The 24022-nt window shown below is 44.1% G+C and overlaps 2 protein-coding genes across 2 annotated transcripts; both read left to right on the top strand.

Annotated features, from left to right (window-relative positions):
- The first annotated feature begins 204 nt into the window (after nucleotides 1-204).
- LOC133132254 (ras-like protein family member 11A-like) lies at nucleotides 205-3767 on the top strand. Its single transcript, XM_061247587.1, has 4 exons — nucleotides 205-659; nucleotides 1453-1509; nucleotides 1804-1886; nucleotides 2675-3767. The coding sequence occupies exons 1-4, from the start codon at nucleotides 539-541 to the stop codon at nucleotides 3143-3145; spliced, it is 732 nt and encodes a 243-aa protein (XP_061103571.1). The 5' UTR covers nucleotides 205-538; the 3' UTR covers nucleotides 3146-3767.
- A 7733-nt stretch (nucleotides 3768-11500) lies between these two features.
- On the top strand, nucleotides 11501-23883 carry LOC133133260 (retinal guanylyl cyclase 2-like). The gene is made up of 18 exons (XM_061249361.1): nucleotides 11501-12245; nucleotides 13299-13600; nucleotides 14955-15309; nucleotides 15577-15661; nucleotides 16092-16188; nucleotides 16602-16739; nucleotides 17302-17382; nucleotides 17478-17654; nucleotides 18885-19041; nucleotides 19978-20127; nucleotides 20676-20824; nucleotides 20900-21063; nucleotides 21998-22190; nucleotides 22506-22680; nucleotides 23091-23189; nucleotides 23381-23475; nucleotides 23601-23686; nucleotides 23796-23883. Exons 1-18 carry the CDS (start codon nucleotides 11501-11503, stop codon nucleotides 23881-23883), a joined length of 3336 nt encoding a protein of 1111 aa, XP_061105345.1.
- Nucleotides 23884-24022: the final 139 nt, after the last annotated feature.

Genomic DNA, 24022 nt, shown 5'->3' on the forward strand with positions numbered 1-24022 from the left:
GCTGCCATCAAGTGGGATTATTTTTTTATAGTTCACTAGACAGAATCTACATCGACGAGATAGCGCACTGATTCCACTACTACCACTACTACCTCGCCTCTGTGTGTGCGAGAGAGAGAGAGAGAGAGAGAGAGAGAGAGAGAGAGAGAGAGAGAGAGAGAGAGAGAGAGAGAGAGAGAGAGAGAGGCTGAGAGAATAGATCGTCCGCGCTGTCCATCTGGGCGCACCTCTCTCTGATGGTATGGAGGGAAACCAAATTCATCGTGGACCTGTCTGGTAAGGCGGTCTTTATGCGAAGAAGTAAAGACGTCTACGAACAAATATTATATTACATTCAACGTGATATTCTTTTATGAAAGAATGCGATATTTATCCCGGCAGAAAACAACAGCAAGAAGTGAACAGCGACCCAATAAGAACTGAAAAGAAACCTGGAACATTTTTAACGGATGCAGTGAAGGACATGCTGTGACCTCTATTCAGGAGAACATTTCCAGCTGTTGGAAACAGTTCAATTATTTTCGTCAACTGCAGAAAAATGAGCACTGAATCTACCCACTGTCTGTTAGTTCCTATACCGGAGTGTCCCGCTCTGGACTGCCTGCCCAATAAGAACGTAAAAATTGTGGTTCTTGGTGCCAGGAACGTCGGAAAAACAGGTAACTATCTTTGAAAGACGATTTTTTAATGCGCAAATTGAAATATTATTCGATATTATTTGTAGTCTTTACCTCCCCATTACGGCCCCTCTCGCCTGTTAATCCAATCAGTCGAGACTCACTGTTCATAAAGTATGCTTGTCATATCAAAGGCAGACTGTGAATTAAAACCAGGAGAATAATTTGGGTTCCATTCCAATGGCACCTGTGAAAAAACTTGTTTAAAACCCCACGACAAGCCATCCTAAATTCCAAAAGCGTAGGCTATGAATTGAAATTATCTGGACATCCTACTGTTAATTGCAAGTTTTATTTAAAAACTTGTGCATTGCTTTGTAATCTAAAGGTTGCCGGTCAACGCTTGTGGAAATCTACAGATACACTTTCACTATTTCCGCCACAGTCTTGAAATGTATATCAATCCCATGAACATGTCTACTAATATACAGCCTTTTATATACAATCTGATTATTTTTATAATGTGCTTTTGGTCTTGATGCCCTTATGTTGAATTCAATTTTGGCCTTAATGCTTTCTGAATTGGTCATGGTGTCCTATGCATGTTTTGGCCAATGTGGCCTTGCCTTAGAAATGATGAAAATCACGGCCTAACTTGTACACTGCTCTTTAAGGAATTAATTTACTGAACTATACTTAATGTTTTGACCCTCAGGTCTTCATCCAGTCAGGTCTATAGTACCTACGAAAAGACTTGGATGTACATATGTTTTTGCTACATCGAAATTCAAGGTCTATCAGAAATTTTAACCAAAATATATATATTTATTTTCAGCCTTGATTGTGAGATTTCTCACCAGGAGATTCATCGGAGACTATGAAGCAAACACAGGTAGATATTTCTCTCTCTCTCTCTCTCTCTCTCTCTCTCTCTCTCTCTCTCTCTCTCTCTCTCTCTCACTGATGGAAAGTTGTACTATATTATCAACACACAATTGAAATTGATTTGATTGTAATGTATTGTAAATATGTGGACGTTTGCAAAATCAACATGATAAGTACATTTCACAGAAATGTTGCAATATCTTCATATTATATTTGATGTCTATGCATTTTTTACCACTGTTATTCCTATTATGTTCGATCAATAAACAATTTTGTAATATGTGCTATTTCTGTATCTCAGGGGCCTTATATTCAAGAAGAATCAATCTTGATGGAGAACAAGTGTTTTTGCAAGTGCAGGATACACCCTGTGTTTCTCTACAGGTAAAGCATATCTTTATAATGTTTGCACAATGCATTACCACTTTCAAAGACCAATCCTACACCTCCTCACATCAAATAAAAGCTTATATTTGATATCTGTTATTAGGTATTTGATATCTGTTATTAGTACTGTACGTCTTATTTCATGTATCACCATTCACTGGTTTACTTTCTCTGGTTCTGTTCAGCGGTCTTCATCCTGTGAATTTGCTGCGTGTAGCATTATAGAAGAAGATGAGGTTCTGTTCATGAAATCTCACTGGAGGGCCTAATTACAGAGGAACACAACATGCTCATACAAATGATAACTGATAATCAATGCATAATGAATCTGGAAACAGGAAAACTATTTTGTACATCCTCTGATATGTCTGATAGGCAGTCACTAATACTGATTAAAGACGTATTTAATCTGTAAGTAGGATGGTTTTCTGAAAAAAACAATCCAAGAAAAAAGGGTTTTTGTGACTTTTCCGACCCTTGGAACTGTCTTGAACTTTGCCGATGCAAAAAACATTTTTTCTGCAGTTCAAAGAATTTTTTTTATTCCTTTAGGCTTTCTGGAATAAATGGCCTTTATGTCAGACTCGAAATAGGAACACATGATAAAATCATAATTGTCTGTTAAGCAGCTGATTCTTTTTAATAGACTGTGTCTAGGTGCCAGTGAAGTGCATGCCCCCGTGAGCGCTGTGTTAATGCTGCATACCAGCCGGCTGTTAGGGGCATTTGCAGAGCGGTCTTGTTTAGACGAAGGAGCACATTTTCCATGTCTCTCCCCATGGCAGGACGACGCAGAGGGACTGCACTGCCAAGAGCAGATTAATCGTTCCATCTACTGGGCTGACGGCTACATGCTGGTCTTCTCCGTCATGGACCCCGGAAGCTTCCGCACCGTTGTTCCGCTCTACCAGCACGTGCGGCACATCCACCCCCGGGGCAGCATCCCGCTCATCGTCGTGGGCAACAAGAGCGACCTGCCGCGGGCACGGGCGGTGTCGGCCGCCGAGGGAGAGGGGCTGGCCACGGAGCTGGGCGCTGCGTATTTTGAGGTCTCCGCCCGGGAGGATGGGGAGGGGGTGTACAACACCTTCCTGCACCTGTGCCAGGAGGTCAGCCGGGCTCTGGGGCCGGGGAACGGGGAGAAACGCCGAGGGGGGTTACACTTGGCACGCCCCAAATCCCCCAACATGCAGGAGTTAAAGAGAAGGTTCCGGCAGGCACTGTCTGCCAGGGTCAGGGCAGCCACCACCCTGTGATGCAACTGCTGTAGACTGGCCAATCCCCCTGGCAGCAGAAACCAGGCTGTGAGCTGTGGGAATATATTTAGTGGACATTGTGTACCCCATGGGAGTGTGGCTATTTGGCTTATTTTGTTCATTCATTCATTTATTTGTTACAGAAACACTTACACTTCTTCAGACTGACTTTTACTGAGCCACAGGATCCCTCATCAGAAAATGGCACAGAAAGCAGAGGGTCTCGAACGTCTCTCTAAGGTTCTCTAACAGGAGAAGAAGTGATCACAGTGACCATCTTGGAGTGAATATCATGGACATTCTAAGCTGAAATGGTTTGATTTGATTTAATTTGACTCGATAAATCAGTCTTTTATAATTATGAAATGAATCAATAAAATAAGGAAATTATCAATGAATAGGCAATATATTCCAAAAGTTTTGAGAGAATCAATAGTGAATCAACAATGTTGTCATCATGTAGATTAGTCAAATCAAGGAAGATTGTGCAAATATAGCAGAGATAAATATTTGAAACATGTAACGCTGGAATGTCTTGGTGGTCTGTTAGTTGATCTAAAGGACCTGTGTACAGCATCTATGATTACATTACATGACATTATTGGCATTTGGCAGACGCTCTTATCCAGAGCGACGTACAGTTGATTAGACTAAGCAGGAGACAATCTTCCCCCGGAGCAATGCAGGGTTAAGGGCCTTGCCCAAAGACCCAATGGCTGTGCGGATCATATTGTGGCTACACCGGGGATCGAACCACCGACCTTGCGGGTCCCAGTCATGTACCTTAACCACTACGCTACAGGCCACCCTACATCTTTTTCATCTTTGTTCAGTTCTGGTGTGGGATTTCTTGGGGAGTGAGAGAGCATGAGATTAAAGCTGAAAATGTGAGAAAAATACAAATAAACGCCAGATGTGTGAGACTTAACATTATCACATAACAGGCACATGGAGCAGGATAGTCAGCATCCTCTAGCTTGATAATACCTGTTATTAAAGCAGATTTGGACAATGCATTTGTATGTAATGCCTGCTCTTGAGAGACAGAGTGTGTGTGTTTTGGGCACAGTAACCCTGAGCCCTCTTGCCAGAGTTAGAGCTGTAGAGTCAACATCCATGTCTGGATTCCCGGGAACTCCAGCCCCGGGAAAAAAGCATTCCTTCCAAACGGCCATGCTGAGAAGTCTTCCCACTCTTCCGCTGTCCGTACTGATGGACTGCTGGTCTCCAGAGGGAAGCCATTAGCAAGCAGTCCCCTTTTCAGCAGCCCATCTCTGATCTAATAGGACATGCTCCTTCTGCTCTTAGTAATATTCATTTGCAGAGCACAGGGTGAAATAGTGTACATTTTGTTCAGTGTCCACTCATACAGCTTACATGTATAAACAGCATTTTTGTTGTTTTAGCTCAGTACATTGGATAAACTATGAATATGAGGTTAAAGTGCAGAATATGGGTGTAGATGCTGACAGTCTGTACTTTAATCCCATATCCATTTTTCTTTTTTAATTCCAATGTTCTGGAGTGCGCAGCCAAAACACCAAAAATGGTGCCACTGTCACTGAGCAGTAAGACCACTGTCATGGTGATTGTCTCAAGAGCGGTGAGAAAGGAGAAGAAGGAATAATTCATTTTTAAAGGTACAATCACTTGAGTTAAATAGAAACACTGAGTTGTAATTTGACGTGGTGAGTTTTCAAATGTTTGTGGAAGTGAATCTATGTTTCTATGTATCTAAAGGAGAGGCTAACAGGAGGTTGAAGGGATGGGACAGGCCAGTATGTTGGCCTGCAAGGAGTTACAGTGATCCAGACAAGCGATTGCAAGGGTTTGCAGGAGCAGCCATGATGCCTTTTGGGTAGAGAATGGGCAGATTCTCCTGATTTGAGAGCCTAATGATATCCCAGTGCACCAGACCTTATTCTTTTCCATCAGTCTGGAAAAATTAATTTAATACCCTTTCACACACACTTGCACACACACACATACACACACACAATAATCTGCTTTTGATCTGGATTTGGTAAGCAGCAGTGTGTGGAATATATATTGATATATATTTATCTGTCCCATGTGAGCCAGCCGTCAGGGCGAGAGAAGATGGATCCTGTTTTGACCTGATGAAAAAGACCGCTAAAATGAGGCAGATGTGGCCAGTACACCTCCCTCCAGATCAACTCTTCTCCCTGGCCTCGGCTAACTTCCCAAACTTTGGCATTGGAGCCAAGTCAAGCATGTGAGGAACGTAGCTGGGAGAGATATAGGCCTGCTCTTTGCCTTTACATACAGTAGGTCTAATTACTGATGTTATGAATAGCATTTGTTGACTTTCCATATTCCCTTATCCCAAGTAACCGCACATCATTTATCCCTCATTCATTGATATAACGTATTATTCTACAGCAAACTGCCTTCATGTGCCATCATTTAACCCTCTTGAACTCTTGGACTTATCGACTGTAAGTTTCCCGGTTTAAATTAATATGCTCTTCATTGACCGTCAGATTTTCATACTCCTCATTGGCTTGTTGCGACAAATGTGTTCCTCACTGGCCGAATAATTGGCTGGGTCAGATTACTGTGCTCCTGAATAGCTGGATAATAAGTTTTGGCAGTACTTTACTTGAACCCCTCGTCATAAGGCTGACATAACACTGTCATCCACAGGGCACGACAGCTGTAACAAGATGGCATAACAGATGATGTCAGGTTATGTCAAATGACATATATAAAACTCATACTTTTATCAGTACGTTTCATGACGGTATCACCTGTCACAACATTACCGATAAAATTATGACAGTTTTATATAATTTTACTTCAACTGACATCATCAGCTGTTATGTCATGTGTATGTGTTATGTCAGCCTTATGACAAGGGGTTGAAGTAAGCCAAAGTTTGCTATAGTTTCTGTCTGATTCATAATTTATTCTATCAAGGTTGGTGGAGAAAACGAACAAGATACATATGTTATTGTGGAAGTCAATGGAAAACATACGCTTGAAAGTTGTAGCCAGATTTTAGTTCATGGAGGAACTTGAAAATGCTGTTGTGCTAAATGGGAATTGCTTATCTGCCTGGAGTGTTCCAAGGAAAAGAGTGATGGCAGGTCCAACTCACCCTCCCCCTCCCTTCCTGACAATCCAGCAGCATGAGTCCCGGAGTGAATCAGCCTACAAATCAGAAACTAAGGCAACAGCAACAGAAGATATACAAAGGTCATCCCAAGTACTGTAAGAAAGGCAAATAGCAATTTTGTTTTACCATTTAACTTTTTACAAACTGTTTTTCACCCCAGCCAAGCCCAGCTGTGAGGATAATTGGCTCTGTGTTTGGAGAGTGCACCAGGAAGCCTGGCCGGCCCTGATGTAAAGACTGTTGCATACATGGAGTGCCTCTTAAGCCTCTAGGACATTTCGGCTGCTGACTAGAGGCCAAAAGACATACCAAGCCATGTTTGGACTCTGCAGGCCCCGCAAAGGCATTATCCAAAATACTCGACTGATTGGCAAAACAAACTGTATATGAATATTAATATGACTAATCAAGCAGAATGTTTTAATTCTGGGCATGCCAGAATTACGTGCGGACTGCATTTCTGTCTTGCTTAAGCACATGCTTAGCAGAAGCACAAGTACCTGAAACATGCTGGTAGGAGCATACATATCCCTACAAATCTTTGGGGGGGGGGGATGACGTGCTATACATACATACAGTTTTGGAACTTTACTCTGGATCAGTGCTGCCCAACCCTGTTCCTGGAGATCTGCCATCCTGTAGGTTTTCACTCCAACCCAAACAAAGCACACCTCATTCAACAGAGAGTTCTGCTTGAGCTGCCAATTAGTAAAATCACATGTGCCATTAGGGTTGAGAATAAAAGCTACAGGACAGTAGATCTTGAGGAAGATGGTTGGGTAGCCCTGCTCTAGATTGTTTTGTATACTTTGAAATATACATATATATCCAACTGGCTGGAGGGCCCCAGGAAAATATCTTGCAATGGAAACAGTAGATGCATTGGACAAAAAGTGAGTGCCATCCCAAAATATACTAAGCTTCATGACAAATTCCCCAATATCTGAAAACAGGAAATGCCCTGTCCACACTAACTATAAATAATGAAGCAGGGTCAGGAACTGCTCTCACCCCATTGGCTGAGAGGATGCTCATCAAACTCCCAGCTGGGGTGTATGATACACAGTGGCTTATTTTGGATTGAATAGTGTCAATGTAAATTTAGTTCATTATGGGACATGAATTATTATTATTGTTATTATTATTATTATTATTATTATTATTATTATTATTATTATTATTATTATTATTGTAACCATTTGGGCAGTTAAAGGGACTGCTCAATTATATGCTTAAAAGATTTTTAGACCCTATTCTTAACCTCTCCATTTTGCTACATCTGTGAACCTAGCCCAACCCCCCTTTTTTACTCTTAAATCTTACACTATCAATACCGCTTACAGTACAAGACTAACTATTCCTGAATTGTTTAATAAACTGAATAAAGAATGTGCCACCTTTGAAATTAATTGACAATAAACATGGCTGAAGAAGACAATGTTAAATGTGTATTCAGTATTGCTTGAACTTTTTGCAAGCAATGACCAGTTTTGCACCTAAAATCAATAAACAATCCCAATTCACAATTCTAAGGCTGCTCCATCCTTGTTTCTGATTATTATCTGACTTCTGTTCTATTTGTGTTTTTAAATAACCCGGCAGGTGCCATGCTTAGTCTCGTTGCAGGCAGGGTATTGACAGACACGGGCCTCTGCTGTCAGGACATTTCTCTCAGCACTTACCAGCTCAGTCCATGAGCACCAGCTGATTAGATAGAGATGCCTTTCTCGAAAGACTATTTCTATTTGTATCAATGTCATGGTTTTAATGCTGGCAGGCTATTCCAAAGCACATGCCTAGCGAGGACCAATATAAGACACCCAACAGCTATAATGCACATTTTGGCACAGTCCATAGTGTGGCGAGCTCTAAAACCATTTGCCAAGTCCCCTCAGTGGTTAGGGGTTTCATCGCCTGCCGTGCCATGTTCCATTCGACCCCAGCTCTCACTGCTTTCCCTGTGTCTGCATAAAGCTAAGATACAAAGGGAGGGTGGACTGTCCGCTCATCTTTTCATAAGAAAAGACTGCTGTAATATCAATTCTGAAGTACAGTATAAAACCTTGCGAATTAAAAGGTTCTATCAGTTTTGAGATATTGAGCACTCAAAATTGAATGTTCAATATCAAAGTCCTATCAAATTGCCCTATAAACAACATAATTATACTATTTTTGTAACAAAATGTCAGTTAGAAAGTTTAACTTAAAAACTAGAAAATAAAAACAAACAGCACTGCTAAATAAGCACCAAAAAAACTACTTTTAAGAGTTTTTAAATCTCAACATTTTACATAGTATTATGTAGAAATTATTCAGACCCAGATTATACAGAAATGATACATGTCCAAATATCTGACAGTGCTGAGAAAAGAAAGAATAAAAGCAGAAATTGGATTGCGTAGTACTGTCATCTAGAGCTGAAAAGTGGAACTACATGCACAGTTTAATTTTAATTTATTAACATAAAACTGAAATTAACCACCATAAACCCAGCCACAAAAAACCGTCTCTTTGAGCCGATTCAGGATGAGCTGTTTAAAATGTCTTCTAGCCCACATTTTACAGAGCTCCAGAGCAAATGGAAACTAGTGTCTCAACATTATTTGTCGGAGAGCATTGTATTAATTCCAATTACAATTTTTTTTTCACAGTCAAAAAAATTCTATAATTATTTTATAATTCCGTACAATTAGCCATATGTTCGAAAAAAAACTGTGCAACAAAGAATAAATTCCCCAGATTCACATCCCAGGATTTTGAATGGTTTAGACTGAGCTTAATTGAGCAAGAGATTTGCTGTAACAGAAGTAATCATCAACAGCTCGTGCTCAACTTTAAACGGCGCAGATTATGTGCCGCAATCGCGCAGCTGTAGCACAACGGCCAAAGACGCTACAATGAATGAATGAATGAATGAATGAATGAATAAATGAATAAATGAATAAATGAATAAATGAATAAATAAATAAATAAATAAATAAAACTCAAATATGTTGAAGATATTGTGGGTTGTTGTTGTGTGGATTATAAAACAAGATTCCGTCTCGCTAAAAATGTATAGAGTTGTCTGTTTTCTTTACAGGTGCCAGGATGTGGGACAAAACAAAAACGAACCACTACCAAATGTTTTATCGAGTGAGTTTATACCTGTATTTTATTATATATAGTATATAAGGCTACTGCAGCAATTTAACACTGATTATGTTGTCATCTTTGCACTAACCTTGCACTAAACACTGCGCAATACGCAGGCCCAACCATGTGGTGCTCACGCGGGCCATTTCTTGCCAAGGGCCGTGCACACATTTTCCCCCCATAAAGACTCCGTTGTGGCACTGTAGATGGGATTTAGTATAATCTTCGGGACACTCGTCCTAGGTCGGTAGAGCCGTCATACACCTGATACAGTATGACTTTGAAGAGATTATGCGCGTCAGAGAAAGTGGGTCCCGCTCTGGCCCGCTGAAGTGCTGGAACCCTCGCACTAGCTTTTCATGGATCTGCGTAGTCGCCTATTTATATTTCAGAATGTTTATGAGCTTTTATTGATAAGTAATCTCTACATCACTTCATGTTGGAACACCGCGACAACCGATTTCGTGGCAAAGTGTTTTCAGATTAAAACTACATCAAGAGAAGGAGAGGAAGGCACATGGTAAGTAAGGACCGTTTTTTACGATGCATATCCCGAATAGCATCAAAAGGTAGTTTATGACAGGCAGAATGTCAACCGAGGCGAGGTGTGTTTAAAGCGAACGAGTAAGTGTACAATAGCCGATTCAGCATCATCAGGTTTTATAAATCCTCTATTTTACAACTTATGTCGCGCTGGGTACCATAATTAGTTGGTAGTAGTATTTTCAAGTTTTATAACATATCTAGTTCTTAAATGGGATTATAATACAAAGTGTACAGCCATATTTAGATATATCCCTATCCTAGATAAATAGCTGTAACATAAACGGTGACTACGTCAAGATGAAGAATGTCATTGTAATGTATAATCAGCCAGATATTTATTCGGTATTGGTTTAATTAAAATGTTATTAAAATGATTAAGAAGAATAATTAGTGGTCTGGACAAAAACAGATATGGTGCTCAGCTGCAGAAAATATTTAAAATCTCTGAAACACACCAGGAGGAAATAAGATTAAGGAGGAAATAAGATTCCATTATTTAAATCTCAGACAGCTGAGATATAAGATTAAGATCACTTGCAACTTCAGCATCCTCCCAAATCCCAGTGTGTGTGTAACACGGCACTGTGAAGTGAGACCCTCATCTCAGCGGCCCTCAGCTGATGGCCTCCTGGCATCATAAGGCCCCAGGTACATGAAGATCCACATCCAGGCTGTGAGAAGGCTGTGTCCTGCAAGCCATTTCTCAAAGAACACGATGGGAGGTGAAGTTTCACACGTTCTGCACTCCCCCCATCACCACCACACTTACTGTAAAGTCGGCAAGAGCATTTTGAAAGTGTGCCATATGTCTGTGAGCGACTATATAGGGTATGAGGTTCAAGCTCTTTGCTTTAGTGACTGAGTGTATGACCTATAGTGCCTTGTAATGTGGTATTAGCTCAGTCACTGCAAGGTGAATTATAGTAGCAGTGGGCGTGTTGTTAACATAGTATGCACGGAGCAAGGGTTCTCATACTCAGACTTGGAGACCTACTGTGTCCACTGGCTTATGTCCCGACCATATGTGCAACCTCTGTATTGTAATAAGCGGTTAATAGTTTGTTTAATTTTAATGTCTGTTGAATGAGAATTTAAGCTCACTTCCTGGGTTTTTTAAATAATGTATATTTTTCCTTGGCCAAGATATTTTTTTGTGTGATGTAGGATACGTTTTAGATAGGATGGGCAGGATTTGAGGGGGATAAATGGATGATTCTTTGTGCGGCCTATCGTTAAAGGCTGAACGAAACAGCGATTGAAACAATGAAACAGTGTCAGTTCCGGGGATTTAATCATGCTGGAGCATTACTGTATTATTCTGTGTCAAATCCCTCCTCCCGCCAGGATCTCTCCATCATTGATATTTCCTGAGTGAGACAGTCATCCTGGCGTGGGATTAACACTCCCCTCATATAAACCGCCGTTCCCCACTGTTTGTGTTTTTGTGCTTCGCAGGAGTCTGCAGCCGGAAGCGGGAAGGTGTGAGCTGTGAGTGCGCGTTGGTGTGTGTGGTGAGTGTGTGTGTGTGTTTGGCAATGCCACGGCTGCTCTGTCCAGCCCATGGTTTATGGCGGGAATGGACTCGGAGCCGATCAGGCATTCCTGATGCAGAACAAACCCGAACTTGCGCCCCTCCCCGCCATGCTGGGGTGCTCGGCCTCCTGCTGCTGGCGCTCTGCCTCCCCGTCAACAGCCACGCCACCGTCTTCAAGGTGGGCCTGGTTGGACCGTGGTCGTGTGACCCTCTCTTCGGCAAGGCCATGCCTGACTTGGCGGCTCGGTTGGCCGTGAACAGGATCAACCGGGACGCCTCCCTGTCACCGGACTCCTCCTTCGACTACGTGGTTTTGGAGGAGGACTGCCAGACCTCGGGGGCCCTGCGGGGGTTCCTGGGGTACTACACCCATGCCTCTGCCTTCGTGGGACCTGCCAACCCGGGCTACTGCGAGGGCGCCGCCCTGCTGGCCAGGAGCTGGAACAAAGCGCTGTTCTCCTGGGCCTGCGTTGGCCACGAGCTGGAGGAGACACACAGGTATCCCAACCTGGCCCCAACCTTGCCCACACCCACCCTGGCGCTGCTGGCCTTACTGCGCCACTTCCGCTGGGCGCACGTGGGCGTGGTGTCCTCAGAGGAGGACGTCTGGGTGGAGACGGCCAGCAAAGTTGCCGGTACCCTGCGGAGCCATGGCCTCCCGGTGGACCTGGTGACCTCCACGGGCCCGGACCCTCCCAGCATGCGCCACGCCCTGGCCAAGATTAAGAGGGCGGAGTACCTGAGGCGTAAGTGTTCACTCTGAGGCCACAGATCATCCCCAGCAACCAGATTTGCAGCACTCGCCTTCTGCCTTCTGTCCTCTCTTAATACTACATTAATACGACACTAATATCCAACACACTTTTCCTGTTACTACTTTTGTGTTACTTTCAATCCATTTCGTGTCAAGGTTACTACTTTTGGGTTACTCATATACAATTTCTGTGTTACAAAGGGAAACTTTTTAACGTAGACTGTTTTGAAAGTAACACCAGACGTGTTGTGCTTAACTAGATATCTAAGTGTGTTAAAGATTATGTGACATTATTTGTTTTTAATGCATCTTTTCTGAAAGGGTTCTGTATTCTAGGTCAGAACATTCATTGCCATTGGCATTGTCCTTGGTCACACCTCCAGAATATCCATAAAAGGATTTTTCCAATTCAGCTTCATAGTCGAGAAACAGATATTTTAATGTTAAGAATAAGTAGCTGATCATCTGTTGTTCTGTAGAATCACTGTATCCACTATCAACTTGCTGTGTAAAAACACTTAATTATCCCCATTGGGAGAATTCTGAACTGTCCTGGGCATTTCAGTAAGCCTCTCTACTGTTGTTCTTCTGGTTGCAGTCTGATTTATTATTTCATTTTTCATTCAATGTTTTGAGGGCTTTTCAAACACGCACAGGTTAACCCTTGTGTAGTCTTAACATTCTGTATACTCCTCTTGTTCTAAGGGTAAAAAATGACCTGCCTTCAGTAAACCCCTAAAACAAAGCAGCTTAATTGAATTTGAATTAATTGAATTGTATTTTGCATGAAGAAACTACCTGTCACTCATCACAAACTTTGTCATCAAATTTAAAGTTGAAAAAAGATAATTTAGGTAGTTTTCTCTGCTGTTAAACGTAGTATCGGGTCAATTTTGACCCTTAGGACAACACACGGGTTAAATATATGACATATACTCATTACTTACCTCTTTGATGCATAGGCCCCTCAGTACCCCTTTAAACACAGTGGAAATGCAGTGGAAATGTATGATTTGGTGATTTCTGTGTGGCTCCTCCCCTGCAGTGGTGATCCTCTGCATGCACTCCGTGCTGATTGGAGGGGAGACGCAGAAGCGTTTCCTGGAGACGGCCTACGACATGCGCGTGACGGACGGCTCTGTGGTGTTTGTGCCGTACGACACGCTGTTGTACAGCCTGCCGTACCGTGACGTGCACTACCCCGCCCTGCAGAACAACAGCAAGCTTCGGCGTGCCTACGATGCGGTGCTCACCCTGACGCTGGAGTCCCCCGGCCCCTCCTTCTACCAGGCCTACCAGGAGGCCGTGATGCACAGCGAGCTGCCAAATACCCTCAAACCCCATCAGGTACAGCCGGGAACGTCTGCAACTCTCAGGCCTGCTCTAGATGACTGATCAACCAATAAGCTTAGAACCGAGTTCGAGGAGGATCTTTGACCAATGGGCAGCCAGCAGGGGTCACTAGGCTGCGATGAATGCAGAACCCTATCCGAAGATACTTTGCAAAGCCAGTCTTAGTTAAGACATTTTGTATTGGCTGGGTTATTAGTAGCCATTTTTGCACATTATCCATGTATAGTATAAAGTTGCCATAAACATGAACTGGAAGCATCTGTATTGTAATTATTGCTTTAGATTAGCCTTGCAATAATAATAATAATAATAATAATAATAATAATAATAACTTTATTTGTATAGCGCCTTTCCAGCTGTACAGAACAAGGTGCTTCACAAAATACATGCAGCAGAATTAAAACAAAGGCAAGAGAGTGAATGCAATGCAAGATAATAACAGACAAGGTCAAACTCAGCACTGCATAAAAGATAAATGGGGCCTGGGCCACTTCTGTATGGAGAGAGGCGAGGCAAAGTTTTAATTTAAGGGAACAGCTAGCACTATAATAAAGTATCTTGTTAAAGTAATTCCATCTCTTTCCTACTTTTTTACTTACTTTCACCACCCGGTGTAGTGACCAGTGGTGCAGTTCGGTGTGAGTATAATCCATTCAGTTGGATTGTGCTATCCATTATCCTATAATCTGCACTATCTCTTAATCTCTTTAATCAGTTTTGTCGCAGCTAATTTTACCTGAAGCCTACTGTATATGTAAGAAGGATATTCGATTCACACCTACACACTCTGGATCATACATTTAAAGATTTATAGTAGATCTCAGTTTAACTGTAGGCTAAAGCATCTCACTGAATGTGTCTGTGTCTGTATACCTGTATGTATTTATATGTGTATGTTTGTGTTGCTTATATGTGTGTATATGTGTCTATATCTATATTCGTGTGTTTGTGTGCATGCTTACACCTGTGTGCATGCATGTGTGTTGGTGTGCATGTGTGTGTTTGCATGTGTGTGTGTGTTTGTGTGCATGGGTCCCTGTGTGTCCCTGTGTGTGTGTGCATGCCCCGGCATGCGTCTGTATGTATGTACGTGTGTGCATTTGTGTGTGTGTGCGTGTTCCTACCTGTGTGCCTACTCTCTCCCTCTCCACCCCAGCTGATGTGTGGTGAGCATTCTGGTGCAAAATGGCTGCCGTTGCATCACCCAGGTGACTGCTACACATTGGTGGTGGCTGAGGCGAGTTTTCCCCCCCATCACTGTAAAGCGCTTTGAGTGTGAGAAAAGCGCTGTATAAATGCAACTCTCTATATGCGTGCCTGCGCGTGTGTGCGTGCTCCTGTGTTGCAGGTGTCTCCTCTGTTCGGCACCCTGTACAGCTCTGTGCTGCTGGCGGCCCAGGCTCTGCAAGGTGTGCGGGACTCGGGGGAGTGGCTGTCAGGGGAGAGCCTGGCCCGGCACGGCCGTGGCCTCAGCTTTACCGGCTTCGCCCAGCGGGTGCTCGGTAACAGCTCCGGGGCCTGCCTGCCGCACTACACCCTGCTGGACACGGATGGGCAGTCCTGCTCCCTGCACCCCACCCACCGCATCGACGCGCAGGACGCCATGGTGAGGTACCTGGGCCGGCACATTCACTTCCCCCGTGGCGCTGCCCCCAAAGCTGACTCCAGCTGCTGGTTCACCCACGGCAAGATCTGCACTGGAGGTGAGGAAGGGAGGGAGGGAGAGAGACTGAGAGAATGTGAGAGAGAGAACGTAGGGGTCAGGTGGAGGTTGGGCTGTCAGGTGAGGGGAGGGAGGGGTCTAATTAAGAATTCAACAAAAGACATATTTAAGATATGTATATATCCGCACGTGCAAGTAGAAAGTACACACACACAAAAAGAGTCAAAAAGAGACTCATGAGATTAGATATAAGATCATTCAACTGCATAAGGAAGGTTTGTGTTTCTGCGTTTGTTTTGGACTCCAGGGGTGGATCCCTTCTATGTCCTGAGCATCTTCCTGTCTGTGTTCCTGCTGGTCTTGATCCTGATGGGGGCCTTGTTCTTCATAAGGTATGGCCATCAGCATAATTGCACTGCATGTTACAGTTATCACATTCAACTGTAGCTAAGGTGATCGACGTATGACTAGTATTTTGTCTTAGTCTGAACCTTGTCACTTATGGTGCATGGACGTCCCACAAAATAGATATAATGTTTACCATGCGCCGCAGATTCTCCTCCTAAACTTTCTGTGTCCCTACGTCTTCCTACGTGTCCCTACATGTCCCTACCTGTCCCTATGTGTCCCTACGCGTCTCTATGTGTCCCTATGGATCCTTACGTGTCCCCACGTGTCCCTACACATCCCTACGCTTCGCTATGTGTCCCTACGTGTCCATATATATCCCTACGTGTCCCTACATGTCCATATGTGTCCCTACATGTCCCTACACGTTCCCTTGCATCTCTACGTGCCCCTATGTGTCCCTATGTGTCCCAGACGACGCATCAGCAAGATCAGAAAGGTCCGTGGCCCAAACAAGATTCTTCTGACCCTGGCTGATGTCACATTCATCAACCCATCACTAAGCAACAAGGTCAGAGCCAGGGAACACCACTAAATGTACCTGAAAGATCATAGGTCAAAGAAGTTTGGGTTGCTAGGTGGCAGGTTGTGAATTTGGCCAGGAGACCAGGGAATCCCCTACTCTTTTCAATAATTGGCATGGGGTCTTTAATAGCCACAGTGAGTCAGGACCTCAGTTTAATGTCTCATCCCAAATAAAGCACTTGCTAGTGCTAGAATCTCGAGTTGGAGTATCCCCTTTCTGAATATGGAGACCTCTAACGCTCTGCTTAGCCATGGCCAGTTAGTTTTTGTGTACCCCATGCTCCTGAGTCTCTCCAGGACGATGGCGTGAAGGGTGTGAAATCACTGAGAGCATAGCTGTTTAATGTGCCATCTGTATTCTTGCTATAAAAAATTGATCAGCGCTTAACCTGTGTGCAGAAGCTGAGTATGAGTGAAAGCAAGAGCAGCGATGTGGGGCGCAGTCCATCTGACGCAGACCTCAGCCTTAAATCCCCGTTCTCCTCCGTCAGCCTGGCCCCCGCCACGTACGACAACTCCAACGTGGTCGTCTACGAGGTGAGGAGGCCGGGTCAGGGCAGTGATGGGAGTGTGAGGCTGGGAATGTCATCGCTTCTTTCGAAGTACCGCTGTTCAGCCTTCTTCCCATCCATTCAGGGGCTGAAATGAAACTGGAATACCAAATGAGTAGCACCTTTGACCAGTCAGCGACATTAATGAATCAGTGAATTACCAGATAGAAAAAAAACTGGGTCAGAGTCGAGTATCTGAGTGCTAGAATACAATTGTTAAATTGGTATTACTTGCTTCAGTCTTTGTTGCAAACCAATACATTCTAGAAACTGCCATAGAGTGGTTAATACAACATTTTCAGTGTGACAGAAAAATGGCAGGATATTTTGTCAAATTAAATATAATTTGATCAAACAAAATAACAGAAATAGTGGTAGCATGTGCACTTCCTTGCAATGCCTACTGGCTCTGTCATAAATACAGTGGACAAAACCAGGATATTTCCAGCTTTGGGCTTTCTTTCATTTACTGACATTTCTGTTTATCATTTTTTCAGTGCTTATTTTCTCTCAGTCTAGAATGGGCAATCACAAACTTTCTTTTCCAGGGAGATTGGGCATGGCTTAAAAAACTCCCATCGGGACATTTTGGAGCCATCACCCCGAAAACCAGTGACGTTTTTGAAATGGTTGGTTTGCAGTACAAGCATGATGATGCCTGTTAAGTCATTTCTGGCGGTGATGAGGATGATCTGTGACTGGAATGCATTGCCCCCCTTTCCAGATGAAGGACATGAGGCATGAAAACGTGAATCCCTTCCTGGGGTTCTTCCATGACTGCGGAATGTTTGCCCTGGTGACGGAATTCTGTTCCCGTGGCAGCCTGCGGGACCTGCTGCAGAACGAGGATGTCAAACTAGACTGGATGTTCAAGTCCTCGCTGCTGCTCGACCTCATCAAGGTAAACGCACCACACCTCGCACCTACTGAATTATCAGCTTCATAATAACCTAAAATTAACAGAAAAAAGTACCACGTGTTATGTACGTAACTTAAAGCACATTTCTACATGGTGAAACCAAAGTGTATAAAAACACCCTTCAATAAGAAACACCCTTCAATTAAGAATGTGCACTTTAACCGCATTTAAAATGCTTCATTACGTGTAGTACAGTGCTAAATAAAAATATATGTATTTGTCCCAAACATTATGGAGCTCTCTGTATATAAATATCCAGTCTGCAATTTTAAATAGAGCTGAACCCCAACTGTGAGTCCAGACTCCTGTGACCCACATCACAAGGGCTCTGCCTCTGTTCCTTCCGCAAAATATACTTTTACCAAAATCAAAATAACACAAAATAAACAGGTCATCAGACAGTTCCTCTCATCGAGGGTCAGATTGTTTGCAGCTAGCCTGTACGGGGCACACTCACTGCTTCCCCCATAAATGACTGAGCATGCTCATAGGGTATCTGTGGCAGTACACTGAGCATGCTCACTATGTCTTTCTCTGGTAAACAAAGCACTGTATGGGCACCTCTCTGTCAGAGAACTGTGTGTGCTCACTGTGTCTTTCTTTGGTAAACAAAGCACTGTATGTGCACCTCTCTGTCAGAGAACTGTGTGTGCTCACTGTGTCTTTCTTTGGTAAACAAAGCACAGTATGTGCACCTCTCTGTCAGAGAACTGTGTGTGCTCACTGTGTCTTTCTTTGGTAAACAAAGCACTGTATGGGCACCTCTCTGTCAGAGAACTGTGTGTGCTCACTGTGTCTTTCTTTGGTAAACAAAGCACTGTATGTGCACCTCTGTCAGAGAACTGTGTGTGCTCACTGTGTCTTTCTTTGGTAAACAAAGCACTGTATGTGCACCTCTGTCAGAGAACTGTGTGTGCTCACTGTCTTTCTCTGGAGGTAAACAAAGCACAGTATGTGCACCTCTCTGTCAGAGAACTGTGTGTGCTCTCTGTGTCTTTCTCTGGAGGTAAACAAAGCACAGTATGTGCACCTCTCTGTCAGAGAACTTTGTGTGCTCTCTGTCTTTCTCTGGAGGTAAATAAAGCACTGTATGTGCACCTCTCTGTCAGAGAACTGTGTGTGCTCGCTGTGTCTTTCTCTGGTAAAGAAAGCACTGTATGTGCACCTCTGTCAGAGAACTGTGTGTGCTCACTGTGTCTTTCTCTCGAACAGGGCATGAAGTACCTCCACCACAGGGAGCTGTGCCATGGCCGGCTAAAGTCACAAAACTGCGTAGTGGATGGACGCTTTGTGCTCAAGATTACTGACTATGGCTACAAAGAGGTGCTAGAGGCTCAGAGGTTTCCCTATGTTCACCCACCCCCTGAGGGTGAGTGGAGTCTGCAGCACACAGGAATAGTGGTCTGTGTCACTCACACGGCTAGTAGTTTGTGGTGGTCTATATCACTCAAAGAGATGGTAGTGTGTGGTGGTCTATATCACTCAAAGGGATGGTAGTTCGTGGTGGTTTATATCACTCAAAGAGATAGTAGTTTGTGGTGTTCTATATCACTCAAAGGGATAGTAGTTTGTGGTGTTCACAGAGTGTGTGGTAGCTCACAGTTATAGCAGTACATGCTGTACAATGGTCTGTAGTGCTAGAAAGGGACACCAGGGTATGGGGGTTTATTGCAGCCTGTAGTCTTCACAGGTATAATGGCTTGTAGTGGTTTATAACAGTATGAATTGGTTTCATACTGGACTTTAATTTCCAGTTAAACTAGATTGGAAATGAAACTAGAAAATAGTAGTATAGGCTTAAAGAAATAACTAATAACTAATTACCTAGTGGGCGGCACGGATGGTGCAGTGGGTAGCACTGCTGCCTCACAGCAAGGAGGTCCTGGGTTTGAATCCCCGTTGGCCGGGGCCTCTCTGTGCAGAGTTTGCATGTTCTCCCCGTGTCTGCGTGGGTTTCCTCCGGGTACTCCGGTTTCATCCCACAGTCCAAAGACATGCAGGTTAGGCTGATTGGAGAGTCTAAATTGCCCGTAGGTATGAGTGTGTGAGTGAATGGTGTGTGTGCCCTGCGATGGACTGGCGACCTGTCCAGGGTGTATTCCTGCCTTTCGCCCAATGTATGCTGGGATAGGCTCCAGCCCTCCTGCGACCCTGTTCAGGATAAGCGGGTTCAGATAATGGATGGATGGATGGATAATTAACTAGTTGAAAATGACGTGTGTGTGTGTGTGTTTGTCCCTGTGTGCCTGCATGTGTGCATGTGCTTGTGTGTGTACATATGCATGTATGTGTGGGCATATTTCAGAGCTCCTGTGGACGGCCCCTGAGTTGCTGAGGGCCCCTCACCCAGGCATCAAAGGTTCCCAGCCGGGTGATGTGTACAGCTTCTCCATCATCATGCAGGAGGTGGTGATCCGGGGCGCGCCCTACTGCATGCTGGGCCTGCCAGCCGAGGGTAGGGCTGTGGGGCTGTGCTAACTGATCAGGGGTCAGCCCTGTCCATATTGTAAACTGTTCTAGTGTCAGCCCTGATCAGTTTAGAAACTGATATGGGATCAGCCCTAATCATATTATAAACTGATCTGCAGTCTGCTTTGGGTGGGTAAAAAAATACAGCTATCGGTGTAAATCAGGACTGCCTAACCTTGTTCCTGCAGGTTTTCACTCTAACCCTAACAAAGAACACCTCATTCAACAGTTAGAGGTCTCATTGTGTTGCTAATTAGTAGAATCAAGTGTGTCTAATTAGGGATGAAATGAGAAACGTACAGGACTGTAGATCTCCAGGAACAGGGTTTCGTAGCACTGGTTTACAGGTAAATAATATTTGTGGGTGGTTAATCGATGGCATGAGCAGTGATTTTGTTTAATTCTGGTTCTGGTTCGGATTCTGTTTTCTTGCAGAGCTCATTCTGGTTCTGGTTCTTGCAGAGCTCGTTCTGTTTTTGGTTCCGGCTCTTGCATAACTCATTCTGGTTCTGGTTCTGGTTTTGGTCCTTGCAGAGCTCATTCAGAAGCTGCAGAAGCCAGTGCCCCTGTGTCGGCCGCTCGTTTCACCAGATCACGCTCCCATGGATTGCATCCAGCTGATGAAACAGTGCTGGAACGAGCAGCCGGAAAAACGCCCAACTTTCAACGATATCTTTGACCAGGTAACCTCTGCACCCCAAATTTCTGAACCGTATTAGGACCACACGGTACACTGACTCCGTGCATACTCCTCCCAGATTAAAAACATGAATAAGGGGAAGAAGACGAACATCATCGACTCCATGCTGCGCATGTTGGAGCAGTACTCCAGCAACCTGGAGGAGCTGATCCGGGAGAGGACTGAGGAGCTGGAGATAGAGAAACACAAGACTGAGAAACTGCTCACTCAGATGCTTCCCCCGTAAGTCACACCTACCGTATCCACTGTAATACAAACACACACACACATACTCATGTACAAACACACACTCAGTGAGCACATTATTAGGTATTTATTAGGCTTATTGTATTTACTACTGCTGCTGTAGCCTATCCACTTAGAGGTTTGATGTGTTGTGTGTTCAGTGATGCTCTTCTGCATACCACTGTTGTAATGTATGGCTATTTGCGTTACTTTCACCTTCCTGTCAGCTTCCACCAGTCTGGCCCTTCTCCTCTGACCTCTCTTATTAATGACGCATTCCTGCCCACAGAACTGCTGCTCGCTGGATGTTTTTTTGCTTTTCGCACAATTCTCTGCAACTGTAGAGACTGACGTGAAAATCCCAGTAGATCAGCAGTTACAGAAATACTCAATCCAGCCCGTCTTACACCAACAATCATGCCATGGTCGAAATCACTGAAATCATATTTTTCCCCATTCTGATGGTTGATGTGAACATTAACTGAAGCTCCTGACCCATATCTGCATGATTTTATGCATTGCACTGCTGCCACATGATTGGATAATTGCATGAAAAAGTAGGTGTACAGGTGTTCCTAATAAAGTGCTCAGTGATTGTATATCCTCCTGAGACCCGGCAAGTCAGAGACATAAATCTCTGGCGTTTATCTCAAGAAGTAGATATGCTGAAACCTACTTTCCACTACAAGGAACATTCAATAAAAAATGAAGAAGTAAGTTATTATAAATATAAAAACTGATATTTTGTCGGCCAAGACACATCTCAGAGTAGGATATGCAGACAGTAACATTCAGTACATGCACAAATATACACTGAGAACAATAAAACTTACATAACATTACATTACAAAACATACCCACAAACACACAAGCACATTCACAAACACGTATTCGCACACACCCTCTCACATACTCTTACCTGTGTGCTCAGGTCTGTGGCAGAGGCGCTGAAAATGGGCTGCACTGTGGAGCCTGAACATTTTGAGTGTGTGACGCTGTACTTCAGTGACATTGTGGGCTTTACCACCATCTCTGCAAACAGCGAGCCCATCGAAGTGGTCGACCTCCTTAACGACCTCTACACTTTATTTGATGCCATCATCGGAGACCATGACGTCTACAAGGTCTGCCTTTCTCCCTCTACTGCGAAAGGCTGCATTCCACTGTGACATCACTACCCAGTTGGAAACACTCTGACCCCAGAGTTCTTGCCTCAGGGCTAAACTCACATCCCGACACACACCTACTGTATTTGTTTCTTTGTGCAGCACAGTATACTGTAGTTTCCTGATATATTTTGTTGTGTAGCACAGTAAAGTGACCCCAAATGTTTCTTGGTGCAGCAGAGTAAAGAATCCCCCATATATTTTTGTACAGCACAGTAAACTATTTCCAAACATTTTGCAGCACAGTAAAATGTCCCCATGCGTTTCCCACAGGTGGAGACCATTGGTGACGCGTACATGGTGGCATCGGGGCTTCCTGTTCCTAATGGTGACCGGCATGCGGCTGAGATCGCCAACATGGCCCTGGACATCCTCAGTGCCGTCGGCACCTTCAAGATGCGGCACATGCCTGACGTGCCCGTGCGCATTCGCATCGGCCTGCACACAGGTCAGCACAGAGGCCCACAACCTGCGCAGAGCAGTCTTCCTTTGGTCCAGAAATGTCTGTGTTCTGGTATCCTGACTGTGCCAGCGCTCGGTGTACAGTAGTCCCATAGAGTGACAAACAATTAGCCATGGTCTCACCCTGGGAGGGAGGAATACAATCGGCAGGATTGTCCTTGCCTCGTCATGTGATAACAGCTCTTCATTTAAATGCACTTTTTTGTTTAACAACACATACAAAATACTTTTTGTGTCTTGTGACATTTTGTATCTTATATATTTTCTTTTTATTTGGTTTGTTATTTAAAGAAAATGTATACAAAGTCGGGTGGAGAGGAATTGTCCAGTTGCCTGACAGAATGATGGCACATAACCCATTGTGTCTGTGTTTTGTGGTTCTGGCTCTGATTCCAGGCCCATGTGTGGCTGGAGTGGTGGGTCTGACCATGCCCAGGTACTGCCTGTTTGGAGATACAGTGAACACTGCCTCCCGAATGGAGTCCACAGGGATGCGTGAGTCTGATCCACAGCTCAGACCACTACAGAGAAACTGTAGGACAACCTGCCCATGATTTACTATGTGTTTACACTAAAACCCTTTGAATATGGAATGTAATGGGCTGGGACATGCATTAGACATGTCAAATACATAGATATATGGTAAAGATGTTGCGGTGGCGTTTACTGGATGTTGATTTTGGCAGCTTACCGCATCCATGTGAGTGACAGTACCGTGAAGGTCCTACTGGAACTGAAGGAGGGCTACAAGGTTCAGCAAAGAGGAAGGACAGAACTTGAGGTGAGAGAGAGACCAGTATACAAATAATGTCCATGTGGCGGACTGCCACCTATCTGTGGGACTTCCCACACTGAAACAGGTACACTGTTGGGGCAGTATCAATCCCCTCTCTCTCTCTCTCTCAGGGCAAAGGAACGGAGGAGACATACTGGCTCACTGGTAAGGAAGGCTTCACCAAACCACTGCCTATCCCACCGGAACTCAAGCCAGGGTAAGGGGCATGTTTTCTCTCAACCCGTGTCATTGTGTCCATTTGTGTTCATATGTGGCTGTGTGCGTGTCTGTCTGGTTGTCTATGTCTTTCCTTGTGTATCTTACAGGCAAAAGGCTCATGGGCTACAGATGGAGGAAATAGCACGGTACAAGCGCCGAAAAGCAGAGCAACAGCTTACCGGCAAGAAGAACTGAGGTAATGGTAGAGCAAAGTGCAGTGACTGGACTTCAGTGCAGTACTACAGTAGTACAGTACTACACTGTGTATACACTGTATAGCACAACATACAACAGACTGGACTGGACTGCACTACACAGTGTATCACTACATTCA

The sequence above is a fragment of the Conger conger genome, chromosome 7 (assembly GCF_963514075.1).
Source record: "Conger conger chromosome 7, fConCon1.1, whole genome shotgun sequence".
Lineage (NCBI taxonomy): Eukaryota > Metazoa > Chordata > Actinopteri > Anguilliformes > Congridae > Conger > Conger conger.